At 46.5% G+C, this 27929-nt stretch overlaps 1 protein-coding gene across 3 annotated transcripts in view; it reads left to right on the forward strand.

Annotated features, from left to right (window-relative positions):
• The window catches only part of FEZ2 (fasciculation and elongation protein zeta 2), a 74130-nt gene that overhangs the window by 15528 nt on the left and 30673 nt on the right, over window positions 1–27929 (forward strand). For all 3 annotated transcript variants that reach the window (XM_077282919.1, XM_077282918.1, XM_077282920.1), the window contains exon 2: window positions 25310–25418. In XM_077282919.1, the coding sequence (XP_077139034.1) occupies window positions 25310–25418 (109 nt within the window). The remainder of the gene's footprint in view (window positions 1–25309; window positions 25419–27929) is intronic.

The following is a 27929-nucleotide window of genomic DNA, read 5'->3' on the forward strand; positions in this document are numbered from 1 at the left end:
ACAGTTTACAACGCAGAGCCGTGAAAATAAAAAATCCTTTTTTTCCCACAAAACTTATTTTTTAGCCCCCAGTTTTTGTATTTTCCCAAGGGTAACAGGAGAAATTGGACCCCAAAAGATGTTGTCCAATTTGTCCTGAGTACACCGATACCCCATATGTTGGGGTAAACCCCTGTTTTGGTACACGGGAGAGCTCTGAAGGGAAGGAGCACTGTTTTACTTTTTCAACTCAGAATTGTCTGGAATTGAGATCGGATGCCATGTCCCGTTTGGAGAGCCCCTGATGTGCCTAAACAGTGGAAACCCCCCAATTATAACTGAAACCCTAATCCAAACACACCCCTTACCCTAATCCAAACGGTAACCCTAACCACACCCCTAACCCTGACACACCCCTAACCCTAATCCCAACCCTATTCCCAACCGTAAATGTAATCCAAACCCTAACCCTAACTTTAGCCCCAACCCTAACTGTAGCCTTAACCCTAGCCCTAGCAATAACCCTAGCCCTAACCCTAGCAATAACCCTAACCCTAGCCCTAACCCTAATGGGAAAATGGAAATAAATACATTTTTTTAATTTTTTTATTTTTCCCTAACTAAGGGGGTGATGAAGGGGGGTTTGATTTACTTTTATAGCAGGTTATTTAGCGGATTTTTATGATTTGCAGCCGTCACACACTGAAAGACGCTTTTTATTGCAAAAAATATTTTTTGCGTTACCACATTTTGAAAGCTATAATTTTTCCATATTTGAGTCCACAGAGTCATGTGAGATCTTGTTTTTTGCGGGACGAGTTGACGTTTTTATTGGTAACCTTTTCGGGCACATGAAATTTTTTGATCGCTTTTTATTCCGATTTTTGTGAGGCAGAATGATCAAAAACCAGCTTTTCGTGAATTTCTTTTGGGGGAGGTGTTTATACCGTTCCGCGTTTGGTAAAATTGATAAAGCAGTTTTATTCTTCGGGTCAGTACGATTACAGCGATACCTCATTTATATCATTTTTTTATATTTTGGTGCTTTTATACGATAAAAGCTATTTTATAGAAAAAATAATTATTTTGGTATCGCTTTATTCTCAGGACTATACCTTTTTTAATTTTTTTGCTGATGATGCTGTATGGCGGCTCGTTTTTTGCGGGACAAGATGACGTTTTCAGCGGTACCATGGTTATTTATATCAGTCTTTTTGATCGCGTGTTATTCCACTTTTTGTTTGGCGGTATGGTAATAAAGTGTTGTTTTTTTCCTCGTTTTTTTTTTTTTTTTCCTCACGGTGTTTACTGAAGGGGTTAACTAGTGGGACAGTTTTATAAGTTGGGTCGTTACGGACGCGGCGATACTAAATATGTGTACTTTTATTGTTTTTTTTTGTATTATTTAGATAAAGAAATGTATTCATGGGAATAATATATTTTTTTTTTCTTTATTTAGGAATTTATTTTTTATTTATTTTTTTACACGTGGGAAATTTTTTTTTAAACTTTTTTACTTTGTCCCAGGGGGGGACATTACAGCACTCTGTCAGATCGGCGATCTGCTGTGCAGGGCTGCAGGCTTACCAGCGCCTGCTCTGAGCAGGCACTCGGTAAGCCACCTCCCTCCCTGCAGGACCCGGATGCCGCGGCCATCTTGGATCCGGGACCTGCGGCGAGGAGGGAGGTAGGAGACCCTCGGAGCAACGCGATGACATCGCGTTGCTGCGGGGGTCTCAGGGAAGCCCGCAGGGAGCCCCCTCCCTGCGCGATGCTTCCCTATACCGCCGGTACACCGCGATCATGTTTGATCGCGGTGTGCCGAGGTTAATGTGTCGGGGGCGGTCCGTGACCGCTCCTGGCACATAGTGCCTGATGTCAGCTGCGATATGCAGCTGGCGATCGGCCGCGCTCCCCCCGTGAGCGCGGCTGATCGCGTATGACGTACTATCCCGTCTGTGGTCATATGGGCCCACCCCACCTCAACGGGATAGTACGTCTAATGTCAGAAAGGGGTTAAACTACCTACTTGACTCTTCGCAGATGCTTTTACAGAGTCAATATGCATGGTTGCTCATATAGAGGTCCCGTTCAGCTCTGCAAAACGATCTCTCTGGCAAGGTGACCCAATTTCTAAAGCCAAACTTTATGCTACTTCCTCAGTAGGAAAGCCAGTGTTCTGTTTTGTTGCTCTTCAAATTCTTGAAAAAAGTACTGAAGTCAAGATGGGATTCACTGGAGAGTAGCCTGTTAAAGTCCTCAAAATATTTTCATCCTTCCAGACATAAAAACCTTGAACACCATGGTAAATTGGAAGGCAGGCATTAGGTTTACAGGAGGTAGAGGCAGAGATTTCATCCTCTATCTCAATCAGCTAAATAAGGAACATTGACAGCCTAAAAGTTTGAGGAAGATTATCAAACTTCGCTCATCAGTGGGAACTTTTAACCAAAAATTCCTGGATCTTAACTAAAGTCAAGAATGGATGCATAGTAGAGTTGGTTTCCAATGCTGTTTCAAGCTTCAAGATTTCTGATCACTTAGTATAATGTTTAGAATTTCAGAGTCCTCAGTGGTTGATACCTTTTAATGGCTAACTGAAAAGATGGTAACAAATTGCAAGCTTTTGAGACTACTCAGGTCTCTTCATCAGACATAGACTAATACAAATTCTGACGAATCACATATTTATACACAATACAGCCCAGAAATAATGTCATAGATAAAACAGGTGACATGAAGCAAAACTACCATTATTAATAATTATGTCCATAAATATTGGAACAGTTCCTAGATAAGGAGTGTGAATGTTTTATTGTCCTCTGATTGGGGTTTGGTTCTCTGTTATGATGCCCCCACGTGGTCTGAGGAGCAAATTCCTTAATTGATGTAAAAAGACATTGATTATACATTGATGTATATTCCCAAACTTTTCTGTCTCTCTGAGATTTGAAATTACCATTTAATACAAGTAATCTCGTCCATGGTGCTGTGATCAGGCATACAAAAATGTATTGCCACAGGTAGATCCATTTTTTTTTCTCTTATTGTGTGACGATGAGAATTCATTCTTGTTCTCAGTTTTTGCCCCGTCTCCCAAGATACAGACCCCCAGGTGGACATTTAGTACAAATAATTAAGTACACCACATTAGATGTGATGGAGCTGAAAGTACCTGGTATCTTGTAGTCCTGGTGTGAATTGGGGATCTTTATCTTGTCTGTGGTCATTATAAATGGACAGGTTTTATTTTTTATTTTTTTCCGGTTGCAAGGAAAGGTTCCTGCTGCTGTTGGAGAGGACAGTTCTTCAAAGAATGGTAGAAGGTGTATTGAAGTTAGTCCAGCTGGGGGCCGCCATTCCAATAACGGAGCAAGGTGGAGGGCACTATTCTTGACAGCTTTTCTTTTTTTTTTTTTATCAAGTACTTTTTATTAAGGCATATATCAAAAATGTAATACAGTCTGAAACAAACTTCAGACAGATACCAAAATTACAAAGCAGATTGAAACATTTTCATTTAACATAAACTAGCCCCTTTATCCAGTACCCCATCCCAATATCATTTATTATCAAACTGGTTCATCTCCTCTTGATAAATTTAAACACCGCTTCACAAAAGCTCAGCCGCACAAGTACAATTTCTGCACAGGTAATTAACCGACTCCCAACCTACTCTGCAGTAGCTCAACAGACCCCACACCCGGACAATCCATCCATCCGCCCCACACATTTTCAGATTTTGTATGTTGACCTCTCTTCATGCAAATCTTCCTTTCCATGAGGACAATAAAGTTTATTTTATTCACTAACTCTTTTCTGCCTGGCGGTTTTTCATCTAACCAATGCATTGCAATAAGCTGCCTAGGAGCATATAGCAATCTTGCAATAGCCAGTTTCCCACATTCATCCGTAGCAATATCATCCATACATCCTAAGAGGCAAGTCAGCGGGTTACGCCCAATATTTACCCCCATCACTTCTTGATCAGATTGAGCACTTTCACCCAAAAGGGCTGAAGGCGAGAACACGACCACATCATGTGTAGAAGGTCGGCTCCTTCCTCAGAACACCTTGGACATTTTGAGTCTCCTCTCAGACCTGCCTTCATCATCCATAACGGGCAACTGTAAACTCTATAGACTAACTTGACAGCTCTTAGTGCAAACTGTTCATACCATACACTAATAAATGACATTTCTGATATGTCGAGTTCTGTATAGATGTTTTAAGATCAAAACTACAGAAGGTATACAGTTTAAATTGGTAACTATAATAGACATACAGTTACAGTAATTTAGTGAATAACAAAAGATTACCGTACTTACGATTTCTTCTACGTTCAAGCAGCCCTCACTATTTGCTCATTGCTAATTTTTGCACACTTTGGCATCAAGTTCTTTATTGGCATGCATTTTCTTGGTTTGCTTCTTTTATTAATCGTATTGTCGTCATGTTGTCAACTATTTGATTTTACTCGATTATAATTAGTCATTGATAACTTCCCAAAAGATAAAGCCCCTTTGGATAAGGTCTGGTGGCCACTGTGTTCTTCCAGCCTATCCACTTATCCTATAAAATTAATATGAGTAGACACTGTGTGCCTACATGTTCATCCTCCTGTATAAATTGATTCCATTAATACAAAATGACACCCTCTTAGCCACAATGGGTTTAAAAGATGCTTACTTTCATCTACCCATTCATTATTGGATGATGGTTCCATTTGCCAAAACGTTTGATTTAGCCTTCAAAAAAAAAAAAATTGTCACTGGAAGACCTTCTGTTTCTTCCACAGAGCGAAGATGTTCTGAGACAAGGATTCTAGAATTTTCTCACCTGGTTACTTTGAGGTCTACATTCCAGTACGTGTACACAGTATTTTTGCTGACTTTTCGGAGCAGAAACTATATATTTTTTTTTTTTTTGAGGAGTCTTGAAATCTAGAAGAGGATTTTCTGCTCCAAAAAGTCTTTGAACAATTCTGCATATGGGTGAAAAAGGTCTGTACAAGAAAAACACTGATGGAACACACATGTGGAAAATCTGACTTGCAAACGAGGCCTAAAGGTAGTTTGTCTACTTGCAATGACATCTGGAGATGGAGAAGTGAGCTTCAGACATTTTCTGTTTCCTAAATAGTCTCTGAAGCCAGAGACTGAGTCGTACTTGGGCGAAAAGGATAACTTTTTTAATATAGGTAGTGAATGATTTTTCATAATTCACAGGATATAAGTTTTCCTTAACTAGTAAACAGATTCCACACTCTGGATGTTGGAAGATGTATTTTTAACTTGCCCATCAGTCACTGGGTAGTTGAGCAAGTATAATCATTTTTTTTTCTTTTGACACTGAAGAAAATTAAGCACCAAAAGGTTCTAAATCGTCCATTTCTAAATTGCCAATTTCAGCGATACGTGAAGCCTATATGAGGCTTTTGGAATCTCCTCCTGCTGGTCTTGAGGTGCACTCCACCAGAGGGGTTTCAGCTTCCGTGCCTGGGGGATCTTCGGCTTTCTTAGAACAGATGTATAGAGTTCTTCCTGTCCTCGCACCTTCTTGAAGCTAGATGTTTATGCAAGTCAGGATTTTGCTGGTATCAGAAAAGTTGTTCTTGCTCTTGTCCTTCCTTATGTCATTGGTATTTTTCATCTGTGCTGTTATGGTGTCATAGTGTAAAGTTAGAATTGGAGCCACCGATTTGTCAAAGTCCACCATGACACCATTCTAACTCTTACCTTTTCTTCGTTGGTTTTCTTTTTTTTTAGCCGTTGCATTTCATTTGGTTGAGCGATTTCATTCAGAATAAAACCGGGGCAGGAAATGAACTTTTAACCCGTCGTCTTCTTGTTCCTGCTATAACAAGTGGATGATGTCATGTGTGCTGTTAAGGTGGACTTAGAATAACTATTATATATTGTTATAGTTTTGGCCAGCATGGTTATGAAACTTTTAAACTTGCTTTGGGAATGTGTCCTTTAGCTGCATTGATACGGTAATGTAACCATTTGGTGTACAGATGATGGCAGTGTAAGGGTCAGGTCAGCTCCTGTGTCTCACTAACTCTGGGGATAAACCTGAGGCAGGAGATTGTTCAGATAAGTCCAACACACAGAGGAGGAGACAGGTGCTGTCCATTTCACTGCAATCATCTGTGCACCAGATCAGTGTGTTTTTATATAAATGCACTTTTAGGGTATGTGCACACATTGCGGATTTCCTGCAGATCTGCAGCGTTTTTTTCCGCACCTAAAATCGGCAGATCCGCAAGTGATTTACAGTACAATGTAAATCAGTGGCAAAAAAAAATGCTGTGCTGATGGTGTGGCAAAATCTGCACGGAAAACGCAGCAGAATTCAAAAAGGGACCATGTCAATTATGTTTGCAGATCTGCTGCATTTCTGCACCCAGTAATAGAAATCTGCAGGGGTAAAAAAAAAAAAAGGAAGAAATCCGCAGCAAAATCTGCAACGTGTGCACATACCAAAAAAAGGCGCAGATTCTGACCTGCGTTTTCTGCCAAGAAATGCAGAATCTGCACAGAAAATTCCACAGTCAAATCTGCAACGTGTGCGCATAGTCTTAGGCTGGTTTCACACTTGCGTTTTTGTAAGCTGCATTTTAGCGCTAAAAAATGCAAAAAAACGCATGCGTTTTTTTTCCTATACTTTACATTAAAACACATGCGTTTTGACGCGTTTTCGGCAACGCATGCGGTTTTTGACGCGTGCGTTCATTTGCAGAAATGCAATCTGTAGTAATTTCTAGCGGCGTTTTTTTGCCGCGAAAAAACGCATGCGTTTTTTTCGCGGCAAAAAAATGCATTGCTGTCTATGTAAACGCATGCGTTTTTAAGCACATGCGTTTGTTTGCGTTAAAAACGCATGCGTTTTTATAGAAAAACACAAGAAAACACAAAAAAAAACAAGAAAACCCTAACCATAGGGATCCAAACCCTAAGGTTAGGATCCCTAGTAACCCTAGGGATCCTAACCCTAACCCTTAGTAACACTAGGAATACTAACCCTAGCCCTAGGGATCCTAACCCTAAGGGTTGGGGTTAGGATCCTAACCCTTAGGGTTAGGATCCCTAGGGTTAGGGGTAGGGTTAGGGTTGGATCCCTAGGGTTAGGGTTAGGATCCCCTATGGTTAGGGGTAGGGTTAGGGTTAGGGTTTGGATCCCTTTATCACCTTGATGGTGGGGGGTGGCTTATCAGGACCTGGTGACCAGGACATTCTAATAAAAAGCTAACCCTAACCCTAGGGATCCTAACCCTAGCTAATTCTATTAATAGTGTGTTTTCTAATTGATTTTGATGATTGGCAGCTGTCACATACTTCTCAGCATGCGTTTCAAAAACGCAAACGCGGGAAAAAACGCATGTAAACGTGGGAAAACGCCGCGTTTTCCCGCGGTTTTTTTTTGGCGCAAAAACGCATGCGGCAGCGTTTGCATGCGTTTACATGCGTTTTTTCACCACATGCGTTTTTTTAAAAAACGCTGCAGATCAAAACGCAAGTGTGAAACCAGCCTTAGTATCCTGATTACACAGGCTGACCATACTTAATGCAGCACTGCATCGTTTTTGTTTTTTTTATTGTTTGTTTTTTTACAGTGTTTGAGTGGCTCTTTTAATATTGACCCCCAGTCACATACTCCCCCCATGTCTTCCCCATTTTTCAGTGCAGCGGTGCTTGTCTTGTGACAGTAGCTTCTGACTGGCCGGAAGTCAGAAGTTACATCACTAGGTCTCAGTACACGTCTATGAGAGCCAGAACAAAGCTCTCATAGACTGGTATAAAGCTCTGTGAAACACTGGAGGCAGGTAAGTCACTTTTTGCCGGAGAAAGCCAGAAGTGGCAGCAAAAGCGCATGAAAACGCCGGAAGGTAAGTATCCGGCAGGGGACTTGAATTTAAAGCACCACTTCAACGGTGCAATAAAAAAAGTGGTGCTTTAAAAAGAGGTTGTTCACTATTTTTTTTTGATGACCGATCCTTTGGATAGGTCATCAATGTTTAATCGGTTGGGGTCTGACACCTGGCACTGCCGAATGTAGTCACTCGCGAAGTTGGCTGTCTTCTGATAGTGATAGTTTGATACTGTACATCCGCCTCCTATTGATTTGAATAGCAGGCGGAGGTGTAGTGCAAGGCCTCGGCCACTATGAGAAGAAAGGCCAACTCCGCAATGGACTACTTTGGGCCGACACCGCTGACAGCTGATGAGCGGGGGCCGGGTGTCGTATCCCATCGTCAGATATTGACTACCTATGCAGGTCATCAATGAAAAAGTAGTGGACAGCCTGTTTAATGATGCTCACTGAATGATTTTTCATAGATTGTGTTTGTAGGTTGCTCTTTTTCTCGGCAGCACGTATTTTGTTTACACAGGACAATGTGCTGCCAAGAACAGTGATCCTTCGTGAAAACCAAAAGATTATTTCACTGGATGAACGAGCGGTTTGCTTGCTCATCAGGTGATAGACTGTATGGTTATTGTGAGTGTTCACAGGAGCGCGCTCTCAATTTTTCAGTGTAATTGCACCTTTTACTTTTGGCAGTATTGTTATAATGCAGATAGCCGCCCCCCTTAAGTAAGGTTCCGGAGTTATAAGGTGGTTTAGAAGTAGTTGTCCCGGTCTCGCACATCTTACCGACCATGCGAGCGTCCCTCCCTGCTTGGTGCAGTGCTGCTTTCCACATCCGTACTGCGGAGCGGCTGCTGACAGAGGTGTTTGCTGATCTCATTGATTACTCCTCTTCTGTGGGAGTTATATCACTGCTGAATGGCAGTGCTGGGAATTGTGGTCATATTGATTTTGCCTGTGGGAGAGACATGACCTTTCCCTATCATACAGTAGGGCACCTTCTAGTAATATATTGGCGGCTCGGCAAGGCTACTCCAGACCTTTCTTTTAATGGAAATAATTTCACAAATCCAATTTGGTCTGAAATCATGTGTATTAACTTGCACAAAATACACAGTTCAGAATTCTTATTCAATATTCACCCTTTTAAAGACCCAGTGTTTTTTCATGTTTGCACATTTGTTTTTTTTCCCTCCTGTATTATTGTATGAGAACTTGTTGTTTTTTGTTTTTTTTTGTTTTTAATTTTTTTTTGTGGACTGTATCATAATTTTGAAAGACACCATTCATTTTACCCTATGATGTATAAATACACTATTCACAAAAAGTTAGGGATGATTGGCTTTCGGGTGAAATTGATGGAAAACTAAGGGTACTGTCACACAGTGCCATTTCATCGCTACGACGGCACGATCCGTGACGTCGCAGCGTCGTATGATTATCGCTCCAGTGTCGTAGACTGCGGTCACACTTTGCAATCACGGCGCTGGAGCGATGCCGAAGTCCCCGGGTAACCAGGGTAAACATCGGGTAACTAAGCGCAGGGCCGGGCTTAGTAACCCGATGTTTACCCTGGTTACCAGCGTAAACGTAAAAAAAACAAACAGTACATACTTACATTCCGGTGTCTGTCCCCCGGCATTCTGCTTCTCTCCACTGTGTCTGTGCCAGCCGGAAAGCACAGCGGTGACGTCACCGCTGTGCTCGCTTTCCGGCCGGCAGGCGCTCACAGTGCAGAGAAGCTGAGACGCCGGAGGACAGACACCGGAATGTGAGTATGTACTGTTTGTTTTTTTTACGTTTACGCTGGTAACCAGGGTAAACATCGGGTTACTAAGCGCGGCCCTGCGCTTAGTTACCCGATGTTTACCCTGGTTACAAGCGAACGCATCGCTGGATCGGTGTCACACACAACGATCCAGCGATGTCAGCGGGTGATCAAGCGACGAAAGAAAGTTCCAAACGATCTGCTACGACGTACGATTCTCAGCAGGGTCCCTGATCGCTGCTGCGTGTCAGACACTGCGATATCGTAAGGCTAGTTTCACACTAGCGTTAACTGCAATACGTCGCAAATGCGTCGTTTTGCCGAAAATACGCATCCAGCAAAAGTTCTTGCTGGATACGTTTTTTCGTCATAGACTAACATTAGCGACGCATTGCCAAACGTCGCGTCCGTTTTGCGACGCTTGGGCGTGTGGTAGCGGACCGTCGGGAGAAAAAAACGTTTTTTGCTCCCGACGGTCCACTTTTTCCGACCGCGCATGCGCGGCCGGAACTCCGCCCCCACCTCCCCGCACTTCCCCGCACCTCACAATGGGGCAGCGGATGCGTGGGAAAAATGCATCCGCTGCCCTCGTTGTGCGGCGGAGACCACCCTAGCGTCGGGAACGTCGGCCCGACGCACAGCGACGGGTTGTTCCCGACGCTAGTGTGAAACTAGCCTAACGATATAGCTAGAACGTCACGAGTCGTAGCGATGAAAATGGCACTGTGTGACAGTACCCTAAGTTGAAACATGCAATGCCAATTTCCTCATCTCAAACAAGCCTAGAACAGTGGTACAACTGCCCGATTGCCCCCCCCCCCCACAAAAAAAAGGAAAAAAAAAAGGTCAAAGTCTCCATAACTTGTCATGTGGCCTTCAGCATCAATCACACCCTGAGGATGATGACTCGTGCTGGTCAAAAGTCGAGTTATTGTCTGCTGAGACTTGGCACCCAACTCTTCTTGAAGGGTTATTTAGATTCTGGGGTACAGCGATATTAGCCTCTACATAGGTTTTCTATGGGATTCAGCTCTGGAGAAAGTGCAGGCCTCTCCATTTGAGGTCCCCCAGTCTCCAGCAGTTCCCTAATGATGCTACCTCGATGAGCTTGAGCATCGTTCGTCATCCATGAAAATTAGTCCTCTGCTGTTCAAGTAGAGGCACAGACTCGATTAATGGTGTTGTTCAAGTATTAGGGACCTGTCACTGTACCATTCACAAAGTGTTGGGCAATGACTAGATGCACCTACTTACACTGTAACATCACCACCAAAGAGTCGTCTGGTGACAACAGTGGCTGATGCTCTCTTTGATGTCTCCAACATCTTTAGCGGCCATCATTTCTGCTCTGTTAATCGACTTTCATTAGTGGACAGCACTGAGGCCCACTGGTCCCTCGTCCAGCATTGATGATGCCTGCGCCTGGTGGTGTGGTCAGGTACCCTTGCAGGTCTTCTAGCACGCAGACCTTGCTGATGTAAATTTTTTCAAATGGTCTTATGTGCCACTTGGGTGCCTCTTGCCTCTTTTAAATGTGCCTAGAGTTGTGTGGCATTCATCATCCGGTTCCAAAGGACATTGTTCACAATGAAGCGGTCATCGCTGTGTGATGTGGCCATAGGTCGTCTACTTCTGCCTTTCTGGGACTCTACTAGTCTCTGTATTTCTGTTGCCACCTTGGGATGACGTTCGGTGTCCTCTTCTGTCTGAGAACATCCTGGTTGAAGTCTCACAGTGGTGAGGTTCTTTTGATGTTGGGTGTCCTCTTGTTCTCATGATGTCAAAATGTGAACAACATTATGAGGACTGTTTATTACCAATTCTAACTGAACCCTGAAATGTGTTGGGAGATTTATGGATCAAACATCTGTTGTGAATTTTGCCATTAAGCTCCTTATTAGAGAACACATAGTTGTGCAAAAGTAACATTGAGCAGTTGACATGGGCATTCATAAGTTTAGAGGAAGTCGCACTAAGTTCAGGTGTAAAGGGTAGAGTGCATTTTAGGTTCATCCTGAAATTTCACCCAAAAGCCAAATATCCCTAACTTTTTGTGAGTTTGTGTGTATAAACTTTTGTTTCTGCATGTAACATATAGTTTAAATTATTATGTTTATCATGCTTGGATAATATTACATTATTTTATCTTTTTGATATAAAGGGGGTGATTTCAATGTGACGCGCGTATGTGTGTAATGTACAGTGGGGTGAATAAGTATTTAATACACTGACGATTTTGCAAGTTTTTCCTCCTACAAAGAATGGAGAAGTGTGTGATTTTTTTCGTAGGTACAGTTCAATTGTTATAGAATCTACAAATAAAAAACAGAAAATCATTGTATGATTTTTTACATAATTAATTAGCATTTTATTGCATGAAATAAGTATTTGATACAATGGAAAAACAGAACTTAAAGGGTACCTGTCACGTCCCCCATGCCCCCAGAACCACCAGCATTTGTCTACATATGTAGGCACACTACCTAACTTCTGTGGGTGTCAGTGTCCCCACTAAGTAGGTTTCAAACCCCTGTGGGCATGATAACATTATTTACAAGCACCGATGACACCGCAAGTACTATACTTCCTCGCCCATGCTTGTGGCTTCTTCCCCCTCATCATTGATCCTCTGAAGCTAGGTGTATGTGTCCTGGCTTCAGAGAGGTGCAATGCGCGTGATCAGAAGTGCAGAGACTACCTGGAGAATCTTATTGGCAGGTCAATTTTAGCATTTCTGTGGAATTGTACTTTTATGTTTTTTGTTGTTTTTTTCTGCAATTTTACCGCACTTGGATTTTTTTTTTTTTTTACCGTTTTCCAGTATACTATATGGTCAAACCAATGGTGTTCGAAAGTACACTTTGTCTCGCAAAAAAAATTCTCCCACATGGCCATGAGTTGAAAAATGAAAAGGTTAAGGCTCTGGAGAAAAAAGGGGAGCAAAAATGGAAAATCTCACGGTCGTGAAGGGGTTAAGTGTGCATAAAAGCACTTTCGGTCAGTTTTGTGCACCTCTGAAAAGAGACCAGACAGATTGGATTCCAGAGTAACTGTTGCCTCGTTATAGTGAATGGATCACTCGGGGATTTCATCGTAATCACATCTTTGTGAATCGCCTCACAACCCTGATATAAGCGCTCAGCATAGAGCGCAGGATAAATGTGATCCAAAATGTTATATAAAATATTCCCAATAAAAGCTTCAACTCAATCCACACATAAAAGAAACTCCCCACTTCGATCCATCATCTGTGGAAATCTAGGGGTCTTGCATGTTACTGGTAGCACAAAGGTTTTGGAAAAGTGCTATCGCTCCTCGCCCCTCAAATGAAATTGGAAAATTCTCGCCTTCCAAATCCAAATACAACTAACATAGAAAAATCTCTAAATAAACACATACCATAAGATATACGGCCTTCCCAAAACCCTGTCTCATGACAAATGTACATCTAGCAGGATGCAGCAGGCCTCCACTGATAAAGGCAAGGGGCAGCACAGGTGCAAACTACTGGTATAAACAGCCACCCCCACACTACCAGACATTGGAGGGGTTGGCTGCCTAGTAGAAATAATGCACATTGATATAGCTTGCATAGGACGCCAGTCTCACACAGGTAAGTGTGATGCACAGTGTCTGGTTTGCAGCCTATTAATGACGCCCTTGTATTAAAGGGAACCTGTCACCCCCAAAATCGAAGGTGAGGTAAGCCCCCGGCATCAGGGGCTTATCTACAGCATTCTGTAATGCTGTAGATAAGCCCCCGATGTATCCTGAAAGATGAGAAAAAGATGTTAGATTATACTCACCCAGGGGGGGTCCCGGTACGATGGGCGTCGCGGTCCAGGTCCAGCGCCTCCCATCTTCTTACAATGACGTCCTCTTGTCTAAATGCTGCGGCGCAGGCGTACTTTGTCTGCTCTGTTGAGGGCAGAGCAAAGTACTGCAGTGCTCAGGCGCCGGGCCTTTCTGACCTTTCCCGACGCCTGCGCGCTGCAGTACTTTGCTCTGCCCTCAACAGGGCAGACAAAGTACGCCTGCGCTGCAGCCGCAGCGTGAACACAAGAAGAGGACATCATCGTAAGAAGATGGGAGGCGCTGGATCTGGACCGCGATGCCCATCGTACCGGGGCCGCCCCTGAGTATAATCTAACCTCTTTTTCTCATCTTTCAGGTTACATCGGGGGCTTATCTACAGCATTCCAGAATGCTGTAGATAAGCCCCTGATGGCAGTGGGCTTAGCTCACCTTCGATTTTTGGGGGTGACAGGTTCCCTTTAAACTCTCACGAGCAGGGTCTTATTTTGCTTTAATTATTGTATTGTTAGCGTTGTTACTTATGACTGTTGTGTTTGAAACTATTAAACTGTAAAGCGCTGCGGAATATGTTGGCGCTATATAAATAAAGATTATTATTATTAGTGGAAAAATGGTAATTTCCCATTGACTTGGCCCAATGTTATACAATTCTGTGAATCGCCTGGGGGTTAAAATTGCTCACTACATCTCTAGATGAATTCCTCAAGATGTGTAGTTTCTAAAATAGGGTCACTTCGGGGTTTTTATTCTGTGTTGGCATGTTGGGGGCTTTTCAAATGTGACCCTGCATTCTTGATCTATTCCAGCCAAAATTACAACCAGAATTCAGTTTGCGCTCCTTCCTTCCCGAGCTCTGCCGTGCCCCCAAACAATTGTTTTCCATCACATATGGGGTATTGGTGTGCTTGGGAAAAATTGCACAACAAATTGTATGGTCCGTTTTCTCCTGTTATCCATGTTAAAATGAAAAATTTGGTGCTGAAGCAACATTTTTGCGGGAAACTTTTTGACAGCTCAACGTTACAAAATTCTGTAAAGCAGCTGAAGGTTGAAGGTGCTCACCACACATCTGGAGAAGTTCCTTGAGGGGGTGTAGTTTCCAAAATAGGGTAACTTTTGGGTAGTTTACACTGTTTAGGCATCAGGGCCTCTCTAAACTTGACAAACATCCCCTATCTATTCCAACCAATTTTGCGGTCCAAAAGTTAAATGGTTTCCCTTCCGATCCCTGCTGTGTGCCGAAAATGGTTTCCTCCACATGTGGGGTATCTGTGTACTCGGGGAAAAATTGCACAACAAATTGTACAGTTCATTTTTCTCCTGTTCCCATTGTAAAAATAGTAAATTTGGGGCTAATTGAACATTTTTGTGGGAAAATTTATCATATTTTTTCCTTCCACTTTGCTTTAATTCCTGTAAAGCACCTAAATAGATAATACACTTCACTGTGGGTTTTGAGCACTTTGAGGGGTGCAGTTTTTAAAATGGTGTCACTTTTGGGTAATTTCTGTCATATAGGCCCCTGAAAGTAACTTCAAAAGTGATGTGGTCCCTATAAAACAACAAAACTGCTTTTTGTAAATTTTGTTGGAAAATAAAATTGCTGATTACCGTAATTTGTAACGATCCTAACTTCCTAACAAAAATTGTTTAAAAAATGTATACTGCTGTTAAATAGACATGTGGTAAATCTTATTTCTAAACTATTTTATATAGCTTGACTAACTGATTTAAGAATATCAAAATTGAAAGATGGAAAATTGTGAAAATTTTCCCCAAAATTCTGGTATTTTTCACAAATGAGCCCAAAAAAATAAAATTCAACCTAAAATTTACAATTGTTGCGAGAAAACTATCTCGGAATCAGTGGGATCTGTTGAATCATTCCAGAGTTATTACCACATATGACAATGGTCAGAATTGTAAAATTTGCCCTGGTCAGTAAGATGAATGTGGACTGGGAGGTGAAGTGATTAATAAAGCAGTTATCCACCCTTCCTGGGTCCAGCTTTAGTAATCTACCACTGATCTAGTCTGTGTTTTGGCTCAATGGTGACTTCATGATGACATGTCCTCTACCTCGGATGAGCCACAGAGTCCAGTGGCTGCAGCCAAAGCACTGAGATCAGAGCAGCGGCAGACAGCTAGCCCTGGACTCGGGAAGAGTGAGTAAGGCTTCTTTCACACTTCCGTCGTTTGGCCAACATCGCAATGCGTCGTTTTGGAGAAAAAAACGCATTTGCAAAGTTGCCTGCAGGATGTGTTTTTTCTCCATAGACTTGCATTAGCGACGCATCGCGACGTATGGCCACACGTTGCATCCGTCGTCTACTGGATGCATCGGGTTTTGGCGGACCGTCGTCTCGGAAAAAGGTTCTAGGGAACGTGTTTCCATACGTCGCATCCAGTCTTTCACACTGCGCATGCCCAGCAGGAAATATCGCTCTCACGATCTTTCCTGCTCGGCAACGCAGACAGAAATGTGAAAGCAAACACTTCCGTCGGTACGTCGCGCCGATGCTTCATGACGGCGCCGTACCGAAGGAAGTTTAAAAGAAGCCTAACTGGTCTGTTTGTTCTAGAAAGTCTTTTGGACTCCACTTTCTTTTTTTTTTTTTTTTTTTTTTTTTTATGAAAGAAAATTTCCATACACAACAATTACTGCATTGACACAAGATGCCTTGCTGGTGTGGACCGCCATCTCATGCCAGCCATTTTCTCCTTGTAAGTGAGTCAAGAGGTGGTTGTGTTTTCTCTAAATCCATGTATGGACCATCTATAATATAACGCTGGGAGCGTCACTCTGTCCGAAGCCTTTATAGACTGCGCAAGCGTAAACGCCGGCGCAGTCTGGACCCCACAGAGCGACGCTCCCAGGAGATCGCGGTATGCGTAAGCGCTGCACGCACACTGCGATCTCCAACGGAGAAACAGGGACGAGCCAGGAGGGTGAGTATACTTACCTGTCCCGTTCCACCGACGCGATTCCGGGCCATGAATGTCCCCCTGCTCCCGGAATCGGCGCCTGCGCAGACCGCGCTTTCCGGCGCCATTTTCTTGAAGACACATTGCAGTGTGTCTTCACGAAAATGGCGCCGGAAAGCGCGGACTGCGCAGACGCCGATTCCGGGAGCAGGACCAAGAAAATGGCGGCGGAAATGAATCAGGTGGCAACAGCCGCCGCACCCAGCACAGCCACCGCACCCAGCACAGCCGTCCACAGCCGACGCACCCAGCACAGCCACCGCACCCAGCACAGCCGACGCACCCAGCACAGCCGTCCACAGCCGACGCACCCAGCACAGCCACCGCACCCAGCACAGCCGACGCACCCAGCACAGCCGCCGCACCCAGCACAGCCGCCGCACCCAGCACAGCCGCCGCACCCAGCACAGCCGCCGCACCCAGCACAGCCGCCGCACCCAGCACAGCCGCCGCACCCAGCACAGCCACCGCACCCAGCACAGCCGACGCACCCAGCACAGCCGTCCACAGCCGACGCACCCAGCACAGCCACCGCACCCAGCACAGCCGACGCACCCAGCACAGCCACCGCACCCAGCACAGCCGTCCACAGCCACCGCACCCAGCACAGCCGTCCACAGCCACCGCACCCAGCACAGCCGTCCACAGCCACCGCACCCAGCACAGCCGTCCACAGCCGCCGCACCCAGCACAGCCGCCGCACCCAGCACAGCCGCCGCACCCAGCACAGCCGCCGCACCCAGCACAGCCGCCTACAGCCACGCACAGCCGCCGCACCCAGCACAGCCACGCACAGCCGCCGCACCCAGCACAGCCGCCTACAGCCACGCACAGCCGCCGCACCCAGCACAGCCACCGCACCCAGCACAGCCGCCGCACCCAGCACAGCCACGCACAGCCGCCGCAGCCAGCACAGCCACCGCACCCAGCACAGCCGCCTACAGCCACGCACAGCCGCCGCACCCAGCACAGCCACGCACAGCCGCCGCACCCAGCACAGCCGCCTACAGCCACGCACAGCCGCCGCACCCAGCACAGCCGCCGCACCCAGCACAGCCACCGCACCCAGCACAGCCGCCTACAGCCACGCACAGCCGCCGCACCCAGCACAGCCACGCACAGCCGCCGCACCCAGCACAGCCGCCTACAGCCACGCACAGCCGCCGCACCCAGCACAGCCACGCACAGCCGCCGCACCCAGCACAGCCGCCTACAGCCACGCACAGCCGCCGCACCCAGCACAGCCGCCGCACCCAGCACAGCCACCGCACCCAGCACAGCCGCCGCACCCAGCACAGCCACGCACAGCCGCCGCACCCAGCACAGCCACGCACAGCCGCCGCACCCAGCACAGCCGCCGCACCCAGCACAGCCACGCACAGCCGCCGCACCCAGCACAGCCGCCGCACCCAGCACAGCCGCCGCACCCAGCACAGCCGCCGCACCCAGCACAGCCGCCGCACCCAGCACAGCCGCCGCACCCAGCACAGCCGCCGCACCCAGCCGCGCCACCCACCACAGCCGCCGCACCCAGCACAGCCACGCACAGCCGCCGCACCCAGCACAGCCGCCCACAGCCACGCACAGCCACCGCACCCAGCACAGCCACCCACAGCCGCCGCACCCAGCACAGCCACCCACAGCCGCCGCACCCAGCACAGCCGCCGCACCCAACACAGCCGTCCACAGCCGCCGCACCCAGCACAGCCACCCACAGCCGCCGCACCCACCACTGCCACCGCACCCAGCACAGCCGCCGCACCCAGCACAGCCACGCACAGCCGCCCACAGCCACGCACAGCCGCCGCACCCAGCACAGCCGCCCACAGCCACGCACAGCCGCCGCACCCAGCACAGCCACCGCACCCAGCACAGCCGCCCACAGCCGCCGCACCCAGCACAGCCGCCGCACCCAGCACAGCTGTCCACAGCCGCCGCACCCAGCACAGCCACCCACAGCCACCGCACCCAGCACAGCCGCCGCACCGAGCACAGCCGCCCACAGCCGCCTACAGCCACGCACAGCCGCCTACAGCCACGCACAGCCGCCTACAGCCACGCACAGCCGCCTACAGCCACGCACAGCCGCCTACAGCCACGCACAGCCGCCTACAGCCACGCACAGCCGCCGCACCCAGCACAGCCGCCGCACCCAGCACAGCCGCCGCACCCAGCACAGCCGCCGCACCCAGCACAGCCGCCTACAGCCACGCACAGCCACCCACAGCCGCTGCACCCAGCACAGCCACCGCACCCAGCACAGCCGCCCACACCCACGCACAGCCGCCACACCCAGCACAGCCGCCTACAGCCACGCACTGCCGCCACACCCAGCACAGCCACCGCACCCAGCACAGCCGCCCACAGCAACGCACAGCCGCCGCACCCAGCACAGCCGCCGCACCCAGCACAGCCGCCGCACCCAGCACAGCCGCCGCACCCAGCACAGCCGCCGCACCCAGCACAGCCGCCGCACCCAGCACAGCCGCCTACAGCCACGCACAGCCGCCCACAGCCACGCACAGCCGCCCACAGCCACGCACAGCCGCCCACAGCCACGCACAGCCGCCCACAGCCACGCACAGCCGCCCACAGCCACGCACAGCCGCCCACAGCCACGCACAGCCGCCCACAGCCACGCACAGCCGCCCACAGCCACGCACAGCCGCCCACAGCCACGCACAGCCGCCCACAGCCACGCACAGCCGCCCACAGCCACGCACAGCCGCCCACAGCCACGCACAGCCGCCCACAGCCACGCACAGCCGCCCACAGCCACGCACAGCCGCGCCACATACAGCCGCCCGCACTCAGCACAGCCACATACAGCCGCCCGCACTCAGCACAGCCACATACAGCCGCCCGCACTCAGCACAGCCACATACAGCCGCCCGCACTCAGCACAGCCACATACAGCCGCCCGCACTCAGCACAGCCACATACAGCCGCCCGCACTCAGCACAGCCACATACAGCCGCCCGCACTCAGCACAGCCACATACAGCCGCCCGCACTCAGCACAGCCACATACAGCCGCCCGCACTCAGCACAGCCACATACAGCCGCCCGCACTCAGCACAGCCGCCCGCACTGATGGGGGCGCAGGATGGAGCAGCACGTGATAGGATGGGGATGCAGGATGGAGCAGCACGTGACACGGTGGAGCAGCACATGACAGGATGGGGATGCAGGATGGAGCAGCACATGACACGGTGGAGCAGCACATGACAGGATGGGGATGCAGGATGGAGCAGCACATGACACGGTGGAGCAGCACATGACAGGATGGGGATGCAGGATGGAGCAGCACATGACACGGTGGAGCAGCACATGACAGGATGGGGATGCAGGATGGAGCAGCACATGACACGGTGGAGCAGCACATGACAGGATGGGAGAGCAAGATGGGAGCAGCACATACCAGGATGGAGACCATATACCAATATAAATGCTCGCCACCCGGGCGTAGAACGGGTTCAATAGCTAGTAAAATATAACAGTCTGGACCTCGTATAAGGCTTCATTCATACTGCCATTATTTATATGCTTGTTCTGTCTATGTCTTTCACTGATAAATCACAGCTCTTTAATGGCACATAAAAAATTGACAACATAGTTGATAAGGTCAAAGGTCTACTGCTCCGTTACCGGGAGTTTCCAGGAAGCAGGTTGTTTTTCAACTTTATTTAGAGATGCCACAATATCTATCTAACTGTATATCAGAGTATAGAGTCCCAGTAGCCTTCACATTTTTCAGCATGGGCCCTTGCATTTTTGTGCATGGGTATTTGGAGAGTTTTCCTTCATGGACAGCACCCATACATGTCATTCTTCTGCAGCGTATGCCATATTGTGTCATGGGATGCACTCACCCCAGTTTGGCTTTCTTCTTTTTTTTTTTTTTTAGCCATCTTCTTTGAACTAGCATGTCAATTTTATTTAACCTTTCTCATCAGAAGACTCTTTAGTTTAAGTGGTAACCTCTGTGGTTGTCCTGGACGTCTCTTTGAGATGAAGACAAAAAGAGAAATGATCCAGCTGGAGGTAGAGGCAGTTCAGACTTTGTGAGACTTTATTAGACAACTAAAGCGATAAATAGTTCTTCAAAAAGAAAAATCTTTACATAGCAAACACCTGGCACACCAGTGAGGAGGATCAACGCGTTTCAACTATGAAGTCTTACTCATGATCGCTTTAGTTGTCTAATAAAGTCTCACAAAGTCTGAACTGCCTCCACCTCCAGCTGGATCATTTCTCTTTTTGTCTTCATTTGCTGTGGGTGCTCACCCCGAACCGTGCTGGCCGTTGGCAGGTCTGGGGATTTCATCTAAGACCGGTAAGCTGACTACATTCCTTTTCTCTTTGAGATGGTTGCAGTTCTGTCTTTATTTTTGTATCACTTCTGTTACAGTATTCTGGCCGATAAGTAAAATTTGCTGATCTTCACATTTCTCATGTAAAGAAATAATTTTCTTTCTCAGGTCTTGTGACATTTCTCTTCCATGGGGTGCTATTGCTGACAGAATTAAATTACCTATGTCTAATGAGTAATTAGACTTGGCTGTGGTTAAATTATTGTTAATAAGAATATTGTAGTATTTTACCTCTAACACTTTCATTAGGGTGTATTTTATTTTGGCGTCTTGAATTAATTTGTTAAAGGGAACCTGTCAGGTCCCCCATGCCCCCGAGAACCACCAGTACTTGTCTACCTAAGTACCCTGCCTAACATACATTAAACATACAAACAGATCTTTAGAAAAAGTTTATATGTATATCAAACCTTTGACTAGTCCAAGGGGCGTTGGTGTCCCCAAACTAGTCAGCCCACTTAACATGTTATCACGCCCCTATGAGCACGATAACGTACCCTACAAGCGTCATCATCACTAGTGATGAGCGAATATACTCGTTACTCGAGATTTCTCGAGCATGCTCGGGGGTCCTCCCGAGTATTCTTTAGTGCTCGGAGATTTAGTTTTTATTGCTGCAGCTGAATGATTTACCTCTGTTAACCAGCATAAGTACATGTGGGGGTTGCCTGGTTGCTAAGGAATCCCCACATGTACTTATGCTGGCTAACAGATGTAAATCATTCAGCTGCGGCAATAAAAACCATATCTCTGAGCACTAAAGAATACTCGGAGGACCCCTGAGCGTGCTCGAGAAATCTCGAGTAACGAGTATATTCGCTCATCACTAGTCATCACCAGTGCCATGCTTGCCTCGCGCATGCGCACTGCTTTCCCTCACTACATTGATCCTCTGAAGCCGGCTGTATGCATCCAGGGTTCAGAGAGGCGCACAAGGCATGATCCCAAGTGCAGAAAACTTCTGATCATGCGCAGTGTGCCTCTCTGAACCCTGGACGCGTACAGCATAGCACTGGTGATGACGCTTGTAAGGTACATATTAATGAGAACATGTTAAGTGGGCCGACTAGTTTGGGGGACACCCAACGCCCCTTGGACAAGTCAAAGGTTTGATTTACATATATACTTTTTCTAAAGATCTGTTTGTGTGTTTAATGTATGTTAGGCAGGGTTCTTAGGTAGACACAAGTACTGGAGGTTCTGGGGGCATGGGGGACCTGACAGGTTCCCTTTAACAAATTAATTCAAGATGCCAAAATAAATACAACCTAAAAAAAGCGTTGGGCTGCCGTCACACGGTCAGTATTTGGTCAGTATTTTACCTCAGTATTTGTAAGCCAAAACCAGGAGTGGGTGATACATGCAGAAGTGGTGCATATGTTTCTATTATACTTTTCCTCTAATTGTTCCACTCCTGGTTTTGCCTTACAAATACTGAGGTAAAATACTGACCAAATACTGCTAGTGTGACGGCAGCCTTAGAGGTAAAATGCTACAATATTCTAATTAACAAGAATTTAACCACAGCCAAGTCTAATTACCCATTAGATATAGGTACCGTAATTTAATTCTCTCTGAAGCTGGGACATGAACACGTGTCTTCAGAGACTCAAGGATGTGAGGGAAGAAGCAGCGCGCATGCGCGCCAGGTAAGCATAGCGATGGCATTGGCAATCTATATACATCTCCGAAGACTGTGATTTTCCCTTGTTGACGTTCTGAGGTATAGCTATAATAGAAAATGAACTAAGTTCTGTATAAGCAGAGCACACTAGACATTACTGATGAGAATGTGCACACGATGCAGATTTGACTGTGGAATTTTCTGTGCAGATTCTGCATTTCTAGGCAGAAAACGCAGGTCAGAATCTGCTCCTTTTTTTGGTATGTGCACACGTTGCAGATTTTTGTGCAGATTTCTTCTTCTTTTTTTTTTTTTTTTACTCCTGCAGATTTCTATTATGTCATGGGAGCAGAAACGCAGCAGATCTGCACAGAGAAGTGACATGGTCCTTTTTTGAATTTGTTGCGTTTTCCGTGCAGAATTATCCGCACCATTAGAACAGCATTTTTTTTTGCCATTTATTTACATTGTACTATAAATCACTTGCAGATCTGCAGCGTTTCTGCGCGGAAAAAAAAGCTGTAGATCTGCAGGAAATCTGCAACGTGTGCATAAGACGATTGTTTCTCAAAGCCATCAGAAGACATTGTTCAAAGTCTGAGAGCCCTCAGCAGTTTTTCCTGCTGAATGCTTATAGCACATTTTCTCTAAGTTAGGGTATGTGTCCACGGGCCGGATTACATCCGGATTAGCTGCGGATTGAGCGCTGTGTACAGCCACAGCGTTCAACCCGCAGCGTCCAGATGTTACAGCATAGTGGAGGGGATTTTATGAAATCCTGTCTCCACTATGCGCGCAAACATGCACCCGGCGTCCATGCGTTTGTGGCGCATCTTTTTAGAACGCAGCATGTCTATTTACCTTGGGGCGACGCTCTGTCTCCTAAAGACAAATAACAGGGTCCTATGTATGGGGTGTGGCGATCCGGATGTGTGCAATAAACACATCCGGAATCTCTGCGCGTACAGAAGGGGGCAGCACTTTGGGTGGAGCGGGGTTTCTGCTCCGTCCAAAGCGCCGTCATTACGGACCGTGGACTCATACCCTTACTGTGTAAATGTGACACTTCCCCACTGCTCACTGGGGGCTTTGACATTTTTAATTTAGATTACTTTTTTGTTTCAGTTTAACAGCCACTTGTAACATAAAGGGGCTTTGTGGCCTGCTCGAGGGGCTGCACCACCCTGCAATGGGATGGAAGAGAGAGGCCCAATTAATATTCTGCAGACTCTAAATGTCCGTATACCCGGGCAGCCCTTCATGGTGGCGGGGATGATGTGAACACGTCTTGGGACCCCCGTCTGATTTTTTTTATCCTGCTTTGAGCTTGTAGCTTGGAGTATATACGTTAACCCCTTGCTTCCCAGCCAGTGACAGGTGCCATGTGCTGCATCCTGGCTGCGGCGGCTCATTAGTCAGGATTGCTGAGTGTCGTCTGTTGGCTCCTTGTAATGTAATTATTTCTCTGCTGTGCTGACTTCAGCAAATTGTTTGCAGTGATTATTCCCAGCCACAGCGCTGCCCTCCGCTGAGATGTACTGATACATTGTCACATTTCTCATTGTTACAAGTTAGGCTGCTTTCACACTAGCATCGGTACGGGCCCGTCGCAGTGCGTCGCATGCTGTGAAAGAAATGCCCGACGCTTCCGCTGCCCCATTGCAAGGTCCGGGGAGGTGGGGGCGGAGTTTCAGCCATGCATGCGCAGTCGAAAATGGTGGACTCGACGCACAAAAAAAGTTACATGTAACGTTTTTTTGTGGCGGCGGTCCGCCAAAACACGACGGTGGCAATACGTCGCAATGCGTCGGTAATGTTGGTCTATGGGGAAAAAACGCATCCTGCAGACAACTTTGCAGGATGCGTTTTTTCTCCTGAACGACGCATTGCAACGTATTGCAAATGACGCTAGTGTGAAAGTAGCCTTAGGCTACTTTCACACTTGCGTTTTTCAGCTTCCTTCACAATCCGTTGATTTTTATTTTTTTTTTAGCATTCAGGATCCTGCGTTTTCCCATAGACTTGTATTAGCGACAGATTGTGATGGATGGCCATCCGTTTCATCCGTCGTGCACTGGGTCTGTCGTGCGGAGAAAATGTTCAGAGGAACGTTTTTTCTGCACATCGGAAAATCGGTCAGCGACGCATCCTGCACTGTCCGTCGTCAGCTATAATGGAAACCTATGGACGCAGGATCCGTAGCTGACCGTCATCTCTCTCTCTTCTCTCTTCTTCCTTCTTCTCTCTTCTCGCTCTCTCTCCTTGGACTGTAAGGAGAGACTGACTAGTCCGACACCGTCCTGTCCGGCTTCTCACCACCTCACAGATCTCTTCCTATGTACATACCTTGGAGCCAGCAACAATTTTCATCAAGCAATTCAGCATTTCGAATCCTAGCAATAAATAAAATATGCAATGTGAAAATGTTGTCTATAGTGGCCATCACATAACCATATGCGCTTAGCTTCTCTTCCTTCCTCGCTCATTGAATTCCCATTTATGTGGAGCAGTGATCACCTGAACTTTCCATCCTGATCACTGCACAGTGTAAACGGGCCCTGCAATCATATGGCAAGCAAAAGAATAAAGTATTTGTCATTGAGCGCCAAGAAATGTTGGTTGGCAACACATCATCCTTTGTAGGGATTGGGGGATCCATGACCCAGTTCTTTTGGGGGGGTGGTTCCCGGCAATCAGATTTCTCATCAAACTCTAGAACATTTTGTATTTGGGGGAAAGTAAAAGCCTGCATTGAAACGGTTACACAAAAATGCCTGTCATCTGCTGGAAGCAAAAGCTGCACACTGTCACCCCTGGAATTACAGTGGGTTTGGACCGAAGAGGGAAATGTTACATATCATTATAATAACATTCTTCTTTTTTTTCTTTAAAGAATTTGGAATGCATTAACGGACAACTATGGCAATGTAATGGCCGTGGACTGGAAGACGTCTCACACCAGAACCTTGCACTTACCAACGCTTAACCTTTTGGAGAAAGCGGTGAGTACCTCCTGATAACTTCAGTGTCCTATCTTGACCAAGATCACTTTTGGAAGCTCAGAGAAATACGGGGTTTTGATTGTGAAATGTCTTTTCATTCTCCTAGTCGTTTTAGGTATAAAATAATGTATCATTGCCTGCCTAAATGCTGCCGAACCAAACCATGCAGATTTCTAAAGAGCTTCCTATATGACACCTATGTCTGATCTCTGTTGAATAATATTGGGCGCCAAGGCTAGTATACATGAACCCCGACTTACACGAAGAGAATGGTCAGTAGGAATTTTTCTTATCTATATCTTAATGAGAACTCAAGGGGTTGTCCCGTCTCCAAGATCCTTTCCCAATTTATAGAAGGTATAATGGCTAATGCCTCCAATTAGAAATGTAGTATAGTTCTTCTGATTTGCTATGTCGCTTACTCTATGTGCAGGGCATTGCAGTAGCTTAGGTAGCCAAGGTTACGACCACTAAAAACTAATGGTCACTGTATGAGTAGTTGTAGCCATGGCTACCTAAGCTACTACAATTCCCTGCACATGGGATAAGCGACATAGCGAATCAGAAGAACTATGCTACACTAATTGGAGGTATTAGCCATTATACCTTCTATATATTGGGAAAGGATCTTGGAGAGATGGAAATACCTCTTTAATGCAATGACAAATAAAATGTTTATTTTGAGTGCCCATGTCGCACTGTCTGCCTGGTGTGGTTGGGTGATCTATTCCATGGAAGAACTTTTCACTGCCCTCTAGTAAAGCACAGACGACTGTCTGACAGTGACATCTTAGGATTGCTCATTTTTGTTGTGATGCTAACAGATGACGTTCTTCCTGAATTATTCTTATGGTTTTTATGTACTTGCTTTTTAACTAATGAAGGAGAGCGTTTTCTTGCCAGTATTTCCCCAGCACAGAAATTCCAGATACGCAACTGGGATAATCTTCAGAGGAAGAGGGCAGAAAAACGTCCAATAGGGAAGTCGTGTATAAAAATGTAATGTTGTTCCATTTTGTGATTAAAAATCCACCATAGTTTGGTGATGAGTCGCCGATTTAAAAAAAAAAAGCAAGGCCACCCGTTTCGGCACTGTGCCCAGGCTCAGACTGGCCCACCGGAGAACCGGAGGATTCTCCTGTGGGCCCAGGCACTGACACCTGCAGGGATTTTCCTTTGGGCCCAGGCACTGACACCTGCTGGCATACTGGCCAGCAGCTGCCTAGGGCCCCCACTGCTCCAGGGGCCCCCAGCCAGTGGCTATGGGGCCCCTGAGTCAAGGGGGCCCACCCTGTGCCATCGTAGCAGCAGCTGGAAACAGGATCCTGTCCCCGCTGCTAAAGCAAAATGAATATTCGCGAGCGTTATGCTTCCTGTCTGGCAGACCAGCTGGATGACGTCATCATCCAGTGAATCCCGTGCTCTGTCTCAGACAGAAAACTGCCGGCAAGGAGGAGGAAAAAAGAGCAATTTGTCATAAATTTTGCAATTTTCAAACTTTTTTCATTTTTATGCCCTTTAATCACAGAGATGTTTCACACCAAATAGTTAATAAATAATATTTCCCACATGTCTAATTTAGATCAGCACATTTTTGGGAACACATTTTTTTGTTATGTAGTGTATCCTGTCAGTTTTAATGTGTATTGGCAGTCTTTAAAGGGTTAAATTGTTCTTTAAATCCCTTTTTCTCAAGTCTCGTTTATAAAGCCCACCAACACATCGTGTTCTCAGGATTTCCTTAGTATTGCACAGATAATGAAATTCTCACCTGAGCAAACCTACGGAAGTCCTGAAAACACGACCTGTCCATGGGATTTATAGAATAGAGTTGAACACTGGAGTAACCCCGTAACGGCCAGGGGTAGCTGAGACCCTGGAGAACACAATCAGGGCCATATTTCCGGTCCTTAATCACATGATTGTCGTCATTTAATAAATAATGACAGTCACATGAAAAAAACAAAAAGATGATCCGCTATTAAAATAATTTCACTCTTCTGAAAGGATATAACCTGTCACAGGAGAGAAATGATGTTCCCAAGCCCTCCTGCACCATCCCCCGGTCATCCACCACCTCCTCATGAGGAAAAATGGTGAGTGCAGTGCGCCCACAACAGGGATTTTTCTTATTGGTACCCTTTTGATCACTGTGATAGACCCTGTCACAGTGATCAAAAGCCCAATAAATATTAAATCATCTCTCCTGCATACCCCTAGTTGGATATATATATGTGTGTGTAATAGATGGATATAGATAGATATTTTTTAGGGTTTGAGTTGTTTTTTTTACTTAGGCCTCATTCAGATGTCAATGTTGCGTGTACGTGTTTTTTTGTTTTTGTTTTTTTTTTTACTTTGTTTGTTTTTTACAGCAGCATGTATGAAAAAGGCCAATACAAGTCAATGGGTCTGTGAAAAACACATTCAGCACACAGAGGCCATCTGTGTGTCATTTCATGCGCTGTCTGTATTTAGCATTGCAAATGTAATTTTTTTTTTACAAATGGA

Source organism: Ranitomeya variabilis, chromosome 2 (genome assembly GCF_051348905.1).
Source record: "Ranitomeya variabilis isolate aRanVar5 chromosome 2, aRanVar5.hap1, whole genome shotgun sequence".
Classification (NCBI taxonomy): domain Eukaryota; kingdom Metazoa; phylum Chordata; class Amphibia; order Anura; family Dendrobatidae; genus Ranitomeya; species Ranitomeya variabilis.